Below are 12,086 nucleotides of genomic sequence, written 5' to 3' on the forward strand. Positions count from 1 at the left end.
AAAAATAATATGCAAATGTTAACCATTTTACAATAGTTTACTTCTTTTTTTCATAGTAAAAGTTATGTACTCAAATTGTATGGGGTAATGACAGAAGTTTTTCTCCAGTTGACTATTTCAAAAATGAATGGTGCATCTGATATCATGTCTCTGGTGACTTGGTAAACATGTTTGTTGCTGATCTGAAATTTTTAAATTTGTCATTTAAATCCCTAAAACATTTTAAAATTTTTATTGTTAAAAGTACAACGCGAAAGAAAAACACGTACACGTGTTGATCAATTAAAACAAATTTAATTTCGCGTTGGAAATAAATGTTACAAATTCTTTATGGATTCCCGTTGTTCCTCGGTGTTCGTATCGTAACCGTAAATCCGCGAGTACAGTCCCGTTACAAATGCCGCCCGACAATACTACTTAACTAACGCGCGTGAATTTTAACCGGACTTAACTAATAGGAAGGGATAGAAGAAAAAAAGGGAAGTAAGAAGGATTATAGGATAGATGGGTACCCAATTCCTTGGCTGTTGTTGGATGCAGATCCTTGTCTCGACTTATAATACTCGTATGCTCTCTCGTACAAAGACGGTTTCTTAACATCTTCTTCCAGTGATCGGATTCTCTTCTCGATCTGTTCCTTTTAGCCCTATTCCACAGAGCTCGCCAACTTCTCTCTCTCGAGGTTCGCAGCCACACGTCTCTCCTCATTCGTGTCCGGCCAAAGAATGTCCAGTGGAACGTTCCTTTTCCCTCCAGGCTCGTCGCTGTCTATTGTTTTCCCCTACCTCCTGGTGGGCTACGGGTAAGTCCGAGTTCTCGGAAGTTCGAGACAATGGGACAAAGAAAATTGGAAAGAAGGATAGATTTATAGAAATAGAATATAAACTAAACTAAAAACTATACATAAATAAAGGCGTACAGCCACAAAACTATACATAAATAAAGGCGTACAGCCACATTATAAAATGAGAAATGACTTTTTAAAAATATTACTGAATGCATTAAAAAAGATTGGATTTTCTGATATCAAATGTTAGAAGATAAAATTTATTTATTTTAGTAAATTTCTTTGACTATAAATTATAAATTAAGAATTAAAAATGCATTCAGTTTTTAGTTTTCATACTTCTACATCTATTATTGATTACATTTCATAAATAAATTTAAATTGCTTATAATCATTTTAAAATTTAATTTTTTTTCCTAAACGTGAATGTTTTGTTAAAGGGTCAGTTGATTGGTGTGGTTGGAAGAGTTGGATCTGGGAAATCTACACTAATATCTTCAATTATTGGTGATGTGATTAAAACTGAAGGAACCATTGCTATAACGGAGGAAGATTGTCAGTATGGAATAGGTGTAGTATCACAAGAACCTTGGATACAACAAACTACAATTCAAAAGAACATTTTGTTTGGGAAGTCATTTAATTTTAATAGGTATAAGAACGTTTTAGAAGCTTGTGCTCTTGTAGATGATTTAAAGGTATGCAATATTTTAAAATATAATGGAATTAATAATATAAAAGCTTGCTATTTTTGTCTAGTCTAGATGAAAGTTTTGGTTATATTCTTTATTTTGATGGAAAGTATAAGCTACTCAATTTGCAGAAATATTAGTTATTAGTTTAATATGTTTTGTGCTAGAACATTTTTCCAAACTGATTTATCACACTGGATTAAATACAGAACAGAATTACCTTGAAACATGTAGTTTGTAGAGCAGTTCTACGTATTTATTAAATGATATGCATTTTGGAAATAAGTTCCTCTTCAGTTTTTAATACATGATCTTTTGAAGAATTGCAGGTATACACATAGCAGTAAAATTTCACAATATATAGTTGAACCTATTTATCTCGAATCTTGTGAATGAAAAAAATTTGAGATAAATGGATTTTGAGATATAGAGGTAGCTGGTCAGTAAAAAGTAATAGGTTTTATTGGAGATATAGTATTTTATTAATACAATATCAAGTACAATACACACCTGTATCAGTATAAATAAAACATTTTTGACATACCTGAACAGAAATAGTTTGTCAATAGTTTCTGATGTCTGAACTTTCTTCAATCAATAAGATGCAAGCCAAATGCTTAACCAATCAGAGAAGATTGCAGCTATGTATTGCAGCTATTGTATTGCAAGAGATGTTTCTCAACTACAATTTATGCTATCAAAATGTAATAACTGAGCTTTGAATTTGTAATTGACACTTCAATCCATAATCTGAGATAGAGGTTTTGAGAGAAAATTATTTGAGACAAACATGGAAAATATATTGAATTTAGGCTGAAAATGCAGCTAAAAAAATAAATTTTGAGACAAACATGTTTGAGATAGATAGGTTCAACTGTATGTACACACACACATACATACACACACATTCTGCTCTATGTTTAATCCAGTGTGATAAGTCCATCTTTGTGAACAGTGCCTTAGCACAAAATGTATTAAACGAGACAACAGATAGCAATCAAATTAATTAGCTATAAAAAAAAAAAAGGTTTTATTGATTTAAGCTTAGTGATGTCATTTATATTAGTGATACAGTAGAGAGTCGTTAATCCAAATCAATTGGGGACTGGTGTTGTTCGGATTAGTGATTTGTTTGATTATGTATGAAAAAATATATTAACCTGTCCGATGTTCAAATTTTTCTCTGTTGCATGTTGCTTCGTGTTGAATTTTCATCGATGTTGAATTTTTGCCTAATGAAAATTTTTATAATAATAATCGAGACTATTGTATCGTTAAAAATTATTTCTTTATTTTGTACAAACAAAATAAATATATTGAAGAATATAAAAACATGAAAATTATACTTTAGAATTAAATCTAGTATCAAAAACGATTCAGCATGACACAGTCCGACTGAAAATCGTTCGGATAACCGGTGATTCGGATTACCAGGGTTCGGATTAACGACTCTACTGTATTACTAACCTTAAATTGCCTTTTTTAAAATTTCAGCAAATGGTTTACTTTATTAAATTTAAATGTTAAATTTTTAAAAAATAGCTGCATTGTGTTGCTTCTACAACAGATTTTTAAAAAACTTTTCAAACCATGTGACATCCTATTATCCAATCAGAAGTAAAAATCTAACAAGCCTGTTAGTTAAAATGTATCATTATTATGCTTGAATTAAATGATGGACAGTAATACTTAATTTGTAGAAATATTAGATATTCTTCTTGAATTTCTTAATCTTTCAACTTTTCAATTCTCAATTTCTACTTTCTCATAGAAAGTAGTCCATCATGCTTGATGGGAATTTTAATTTTTTAATATAATATGATAAAGTTTCCGACAAAAAATTAGCACATATAAAGTTTCCATTATAAAAATTTTATAATAGAAACTTAAAAAAGAAGAAAATAGATTGTATTGAAGTATTTTTATGAAAATTTAGAACTATAGAATAGGAGAAAAGTGTTAGATATATATTGTAGATAATAGTGAAATTGCTTATTTTATTATTTTTGTATTTTTATAAATTGATATATAAGGATTCTGTAGTATACTGTGAATTTGAAAAGCTTAACCTTATAAATAGATTTTATTGTAATGATATAATTATAATGAATTTTGTTTTATATTCTACAAACTCTTAAAACTTTAAAGAAAAAATTGTTTTGAAAGTTTTAGAACAATGTTATTGCTTAATTATTAAAAATACATATTGTCATCTTATCAGTTAATTATAGTAAATTATCAGTGCAATTAGGATTAATAGCCAATAATATGACAATTAATTAATACTGTTCATGCTACATTAAGTTTGTAAAATGCACACATTTAAAAATTATTTTACACAGCATTATGTTAATTTAGTTTAATTTTAAGTTTTAAAAATAGCGTTATAATTGTGTTAATTTAATTATTTTAGACATTTCCTGCTGAAGATGAAACAGAAATAGGAGATCGGGGAATCACACTTAGTGGAGGTCAAAAAGCAAGAATTGCTTTAGCAAGAGCTGTTTATCAGGTAGCATACACTTTTCAAATAAATGAATATATATATCTTATATAATCTTATATTAATACATCAAGCCTAAAAGAAAGTAAAATTCTTTAATAATGAAATGATATTCATATTAATTGTATTTGCACTTTTAGATATATACATATATATGAAATATCTAGAAGAAAGTGAAGATAGGTAATATCTTTTAATGTACAGTACCTTAAATACCATATAGAAAATAATTTTATAATTTTTTAATATATATTCTATTGATAAATATTACCAATTTTTTTATATATTATACTTCAATAAAGAAAAGAAGGAAAAATTAAAAAAAAGCAATCTTATTATAGTAAAAAGTGTTAGTAATGACCATCTTTTAATATGATTTTGTATGATTTATCAGAGCATGTTTATATATTCTTATGTGAAATTGTTGTGGCAATGTCATGAGAACTATGAATACAAGAGACACCTATTTGAATTTTCAGAGTTTAGTTATCTGTCAGTCTTTCTAATAAAGAATCAGAATGCAAATAATGAATATCATTTTATTTATTAATGAATTTTATTTGCTTTTAGATCATGATGAAGTTTGCTTAAAGCCTCAGAAAGGTTTCTAGTCATATTTTCATCCAAAACAAAATAAGATTAACAGAATGATTCATATTTTCTTTTCTTTATTAAAGAAGAAAGCATGGAAATTTTAAGTATGCTTTCCTAATATCTAGTAATATGATTATTTAGTACTAAAAGAACAAGAAGACAAATGAACAAGAGAGAGAGCTTGTATTGAAATAATGTCTTTTTATACAAACAACCTTTCTTAATATTAATCTGAAGAGATAATCTTTGATATATCTTTTTTGCCATTTAAGATGTTTAAGCATAAAAATGTATTTGTCATATGTAGTCACTTATATTTTGTTTTATTCTCTCTTACATAACTATTAAGACCCATGATGCAAAAAGTTGAATTATTACTCAGTTTAATATTGGAATGAAAACAAAAGACTGACAAAAATTATTTCAAGTTTACTTTTAAATATGTATATATTAAAAAAAAGTACAAATATTTTAGAAAAGATCATGAATAGTTTGAATCTCATATTTTAATAATGTTATTTAATTTAATAATTATCAAAGGAATTTTGTGTAATAATAATTCAAAACTTTTTATTTTATTCAGTCAAATAGAAAATTATATATAATTTTAATACAATTTAAAAAATTAAAAAAATACTTTTATTAGTTATGTATTTTGAGATTGGGTAGAATTACCCCTCCATCTATATCATTACAGTTTATTTATACAAACACATCAGTATGAAATTCTACATTTGGTTATGTTTATCAGGTTTTTGGGGTATGAAGGATGGTGGAGATAGGGCCACCACCTGAAATATAATTAAAATACACTGACATTGGATTTAGGTGTGTCTTCAAAGTTTCAGCTATCTATCTTAATTATAAGTGGATGAAATTTGAGTTGCCAAATTTGAAGGACATGAATACATGAATTTGAGGACAATCTATTTCACATAATGAAAAATTTACTAATGTTTTCATTTTTCTTTTCGTATGCTGGTGTTGGTTTTGTGTGTGGTGTTTTTATGCAAACCCAGTTTTTGAGATATATTGAGAACATGATACAAAGCAAGTTAAATAAAAGCATTTTAAAAAAATGAAACACTGAAAAACTGAACTGTATACAGTTCAATATACAGTCTAACATCAAACAGATAAGAATGCAAATTTAATATTAAAAACAAGTAGAGATATAAACAATAATAATTTTTTTAGGTTAAACACTGTGTAAGGCCATTGTCTTTTGTAAAAAAAATAATTATTTGTTTAGAAAGCAATTAAAGATTTAATATTTTGATAAATACTTTTAAAAATAAAATCTATTCTAGCTTTGCTAAAGTAGTAGTAGTTTTTTTATAATCCATTACTACTTTTAAAACATCATTTCTATTTTTATTTAAATAATTATAATTTTGTCTTGCCTACTAAAAAAAATAGAGATTTTTGTTAAAGATAAAAGTAGAAAATATTCTTTTACAAGATACTAACAAATAAAAGTTTTGATAGACAAGAATATAAATATTTTTTAAAAAATTAGAAAGTAGTAGCACTTTTTAAATCACTGCTAATTTATAATGTAAGAAGTTTTATATTACTACTAGTTTCTAATTTACAAAGAAAAACAATATATAACTGTTAATTAAGAGCCAGTTTAATTTTTAATCAAATTGTGATAAAATATGTGATTTTATACATTATTATTACTACAGTTCATATATACATTTATTTAACTTATTTACAAATTTCTGAAAGTCTGTTTTGAAATTGGTAAACTTTGCTTTAGTGACACATCTAGACTAAAATAATTTCTGTTAAAAAAAATACTATATTTATTATTGTCTCCTAATAAAGGAGTTGAAAAATTTTATATCTAATATTTTATTGATATTGATCTTTATAAAATCAAACCTTTTTTATTTTTTCAATAAATATTAATATTCTTAATTACAAAAAGCAATGCATATTATGTAAACATTGATAAATAAAAAATATCATTATAGAATTAACAAAATAACATTAGATACATTGTTTTATACATGCCAAGAAATATAAATTATTTCTAAACAAATGCATTTAAAGTGTTTTCATAACTGAAGCGTGCACATATTCATATTTGAAGCTAATTTCTAGTTTATAGTACAATTCATACTTTGTGAAAACTGGTATGCTATATGTGATTTTGAAAAATGTATTAAATTGATTGTCAATATCTTTCTTCATTTATCAATCATTGTATTTCTTGCTGTTTCATTTAATGATAAGTTGTTAATATCTGTATGCTACATTTATATAACACATTACATATGTATGATGTATGTAGGCATTGAATCTTAATTTCAAATAATTGAAATTACAGTTGATACAATAAAATCAAAATGAACATATTTTTAATAATTGATGTATAAAAGGAAATAATTTGTCTATAATAATGCTAAACTTTTGGATTTTGGAATTTTATATAAAGTTTTTCAATTTACATATGTACAGTATTTTTGATTTAACATAATAATCATAATCTTATAACAGTGCTATGCTAATGTAAAAAATAAAAACAAATATTCAACTTAAAATAACACACTAAAAATAGAAATTTTTATTTTATATGAATAAATAAGTATGATATTTTAAAGAAAACAAGTTTATTGGACTGAAAACAAAATCCTTGTATATAAATACATATTTAACATTTGTCAATTGTATTTGAATAGACCAGTTCTTCAATGTGACAACTGTTGTTAAATTGGCATTATACTATTGCATTCTGTTTAAATGATACCATTCTCTATATATATATTTTTAAATGTAATATTATTAAAGATTTTAAATATAATTTTAAAAATTCATTAATTTAGGATATTATAATATGATTGATATTGATTGAATGCAATGTGATTTTATTTTACTTTTACTTTTTAGGATTTTGATTTGTACCTTTTGGATGATCCATTTTCAGCAATTGATACCAATGTTTCAAATCATATTTTTAAAAATTGCATTATAAAGCTTCTAAAAAATAAAACCAGATTACTTTGCACTCATCATGTCCACTTTCTTTCTTATGCAGATTACATTCTTATTTTAGATGGAGGTCGTATTATATTAGAAGGTATTTAAATTTTTGATTTTAACTATTAGCAGTAGAGTGAAATAGGCAAATAAATCTCATATTGAAATATAATTATGAATAAATTTGAATTAAAATATGTTTGAAAATTCTGATATAAATCTGGTATATATCATTAATAGATCATTCTGAATTATAAAGATTATCAGTAAATATTTTTAAAAAGTTATCTTAAAAGTCTTTAATTGAATATTTCATTTTATTTTAAATTTGTTTCAAACCTTATTTCAGTAAATTTTTCAGAAAGTTTCATTAAAATTTAAGTTTTTATGAAACTTTAAAGATAAAATATGTACATTTGGATCAAATAATACAATTTCTTTTATTAAAAGATTATTATTTATTTACTTAATAGCAAAAAAAATGGGTATTTTATTTAGATAATTTTAAAATATATTTAATTTATAATTATAAAAATTTTCATTTTATATTGATTCAACTTATGTAAATAACTAAACTTTTTCTTGACATTTATATTTGAAAGTTTTAAATAAATAGAAAATAATTTAAAAACTTAACTATTGAATAGGCATATAGATTACATATATAATTCAGAATAATTTAGTAATGAATTCTGTTTGATTGAGAGAATTTTATCAATATTATTCTTCAGTAGTTGTTCTCATATTATGATGTGTTATATATATAATTAAAAAAAATTTTTTAACTAGTTATAGTATCAAAAGTCAAATACTTGTGGAGAATTGTATCCACAGAAGTTTCTCTTGTATAAGCCTGTTCATATATCTTTTGCCCAGAGTTTTCTTCCTAGCCCCCTGATGAATAGTATTCAAAGAACTGAAAGGTATAAATTGAAACTCTCCCACAGATAACAATAACTACTCATTAAAAAATAATTATTTAGCCAATCAGTAGATTGGTTAAATAATTATCTACAGGGTCAGGGGGGGGCGTATCCTGACTGCCAGTGCTGCTGGTGACTTTTGTAAGCACTTCACTTGTGACTATAAGCCTGAAGTTACTAATTTGATTAACATGCCGATTTTATTACTAAAGAAGATTAACAGTTGGATATTTAACCTTAATAAGAAATTTCTAATATTAACGAAAATGCAACGTTCTCCAGTTAAGCGAGGAAGGCCACCACTTAACAGAACCAAACCAGTGAGTAAATGCAATGACTACACAGCAACAAGTTCCAAGTTAATTACGGATTATAATTTACAAACGGATAAAAATATAAATGGTATTTCTGAGGAATATGAGAGTATTAGTGAAGATTTAATACCCCAACACATTCAAGAACAATCAGGTGAGCCATTCTTATTATCTACTTCAGTACAGGACACGGACAATCTGTTAGACACTTCTTTGACAGTTCTATGGAACAAAATCTTCAACCTTATAGAAGCAACTAGTGATAAATTATCCAACCAAATTACTAATATAAAGGAGGAACTGAATCTAATCCATGAAAATCTACGTGAAACCAAAGAAAGACAAACTAAGATAGAAGAACAGATAACTAAATTATATCAACAGATTGACACCTTGCAGATCGAAAAAGATTTTACACAATTTAAAATGGACACTCTAACCAATAATTATAATCATAATAATATCATATTATACAATTACCCCACTTCAAGGGCTATTACTAAGGAAGAAATTTATAAATTTATTGACTCTTTACTAAATACTCACAGTATGGTTCAAGAAGATATTTTAGAGATGGTTCAACTAACTAAATTACCTAAATTGACTTTAAAAATAATCTTTGGTAATAATCAACTTCGAAATTCTGTCTTCTTTACTTACATTCGGAAAAAACAACAAAACCAACTTGAAGGCTGGGAAGATATCCAACTATCACCAGACCTTACAAAAAATTCAAGGATCAGACGTAAAAACTTACTTTCAACGCTTTATGAAATTCGAAAACTAAATCCACAGGCCAAACTACATAATGATATTATAATAACAGGAAAAGAGAAAATTACATACAATATCAATGGAAAAAGTCTGGTTTATGCAGATTCATTTTTACCATTTTCTAACTCAACAAGATCCAATAGCTGATACACTATAAAACAAAGTCAAATGCAAAGTCACTCTAATCTCGAAAATAACAATCCAATATCTGTCATAAACTGGAATTGTCAGGGACTTAAACATAAAACTTCATTTGTTAAATTTATGCTGGCTAAATATAAACCGTTCATTTTTGCTATGACAGAAACTTGGATTACAACTGACAACTTCTATATATCTAATTTTAATAATTTTACGGTAGTAACCACTTTAGCAAGTAAATCAGCAGGTCCAGGTCGCCCAAGAGGAGGTCTTTGCATGTTGATAGAAAAAGACTATGGTACAATAATTCAAGTTAAAAAATCTATTAATTATATTTTACTTCTCATTTCAATAAACAAACACAAAGTATTAAATAAGAATAATAATTTATTGATAATAATGCTAACTTATGTGCTGCCTGGTGATCTAACTTCAATTAATGAAATTTTCAAAATGATCGATACGTGGTACCATTTAACTCCTTACATTATTGTACTAGGAGACTTCAACTCCAGAATTGGAGAATTGATGGATACTAAATATAAGGGTTCTAATCATTTAATTCATAATTACCGAAAATCCAAGGACAAACAGACCAACAATATGGGGAAAAGACTAATAGAATTAATAACTGAATACAAATTATTTATACTGAATGGACGCATTAAACCAGATTTTCCTGCAGAATATACCTGCTTAACCAATACTGGTAAATCCACTATTGACTATACAATATGTTCTGATCTATTGCTGGACCGCTGTACGGAATTCATAACAACTTCATTTGATACATCTGACCATTTTCCTACAATAGCAAAATTTTTATTAACCTCATTAAAGAAGAGTAGTAATCAATTTATAAATAGCCCAAAAATAAATTACAAAATGTCAAATTATCGAACTGAGATTGATAATCGTATGCTTACCATCCCGGAAATAACGGATACTAATAATATAAAGATATACAAGCTAATGATGACAATTTTAAACGACTACATATCCCTTAATAAAAATAAAAGTAACCTTCAAAATAAAGCTAAAGAAATGTGGTTTGACTCTGACTGTTACAGAATGAGAACGAAAAAACAAGAGGAATTAAATAAATTTAGGCAAAATCCTAATGATGAAAATTTTGAAAACTATAAAAAAGCTAAACGATCCTATAATAATCTACTTAAAACTAAAAAATCAAACTATCTTCGCAAAATTGAACTAAACCTAATTAAAAATAATAAAGATGGTAAACTGTTTTGGAATACAATACGAAGATTTCGGCCTAAGTTAATCGGAAGTTCTATCACAATAGACTTTAATACCTGGAAGCAGTTTTATCAAAGATTTCCACAAATTCACATGGAATTATCGTTAAATACAAGTTTAGAAGTTTACAACGAAATTTTAGATTCTGACTTTACTATTACTGAATTGAATAATGTCATTAAAAAAACAAAAAGTAAAATAACTCCAGGAAATGACAATATTCCAACTGATTTCCTAAAAATATTATCACACAATTCTAGACTTAAAATATTAAATTTATTTAATAGTATGTACAAATCTGCTTCCTATCCCGATTCCTGGATTTCAGCTATTCTTACAATGATCTATAAAAAGGGCGATCATTCCTCTCCTAGCAATTACAGACCGATAGCATTGCTATCTACTATAAGGAAATGTTTTACCTCACTCCTTGCAAACAAATTTAAGCTATGGACTAAAACTATGGAATTAGAAGCCGAATTTCAATATGCATTTACTGTAAATAAAGGAACCGAATTTGCAATTTTTACCTTATTAATGATAGTTCAACTTTATCTATTAAAAAAACATAGGAAAATATATGCTTCCTTCATTGATATACAAAAAGCATTTGACTCAATATACGTTCCTCTGTTGGTGCATAATCTGAAATCCTGTGGTGCAAGTTCCCGATTTACTTCAGCAATTCTTAAACTATACTCAAACTATAATATCAAGATAAAACAAGGCAATAATATCTCTCAAACTTTAACTTTATCCCGTGGAATTCTTCAAGGTGATCCTCTCTCTCCTTATTTATTCAACTTCTATCTCATAGGTATTGATCGCCTTTTTACCGAATCAACTGATGGAATTGAAATAGGAAATAGAATCTTTCATTATATTCTTTTTGCGGATGATCTTGTGCTTCTGGCTCCAACAAAGATTTCATTACAAAGGAAAATTATTCAACTTAATAAATTTCTTCAATCACTATATTTAACAATAAATTTGACCAAAACGAAAGTCATAATATTCTGTAATAATTGCAAAATAGCTGAAAATAACACTAAAATATATCATGAAAATACTCTTTTACAAACTGTAAATGAAATAGACTATTTGGGAGTC

General features: G+C 26.4%; 1 protein-coding gene across 1 annotated transcript in view; it reads left to right on the top strand.

Moving 5' to 3' along the window:
• LOC136989609 (ATP-binding cassette sub-family C member 10) overlaps positions 1 to 12,086 on the top strand; it is a 59,772-nt gene that overhangs the window by 15,809 nt on the left and 31,877 nt on the right. The window contains 3 exon segments of the mRNA XM_067287827.1: positions 1,228 to 1,485; positions 3,893 to 3,991; positions 7,475 to 7,664. Coding sequence (XP_067143928.1) covers positions 1,228 to 1,485; positions 3,893 to 3,991; positions 7,475 to 7,664 — 547 coding nt within the window.

Source organism: Centruroides vittatus, unplaced genomic scaffold, assembly GCF_030686945.1.
Source record: "Centruroides vittatus isolate TY-2023 unplaced genomic scaffold, ASM3068694v2 scaffold_712, whole genome shotgun sequence".
In the NCBI taxonomy this organism is placed as follows: domain Eukaryota; kingdom Metazoa; phylum Arthropoda; class Arachnida; order Scorpiones; family Buthidae; genus Centruroides; species Centruroides vittatus.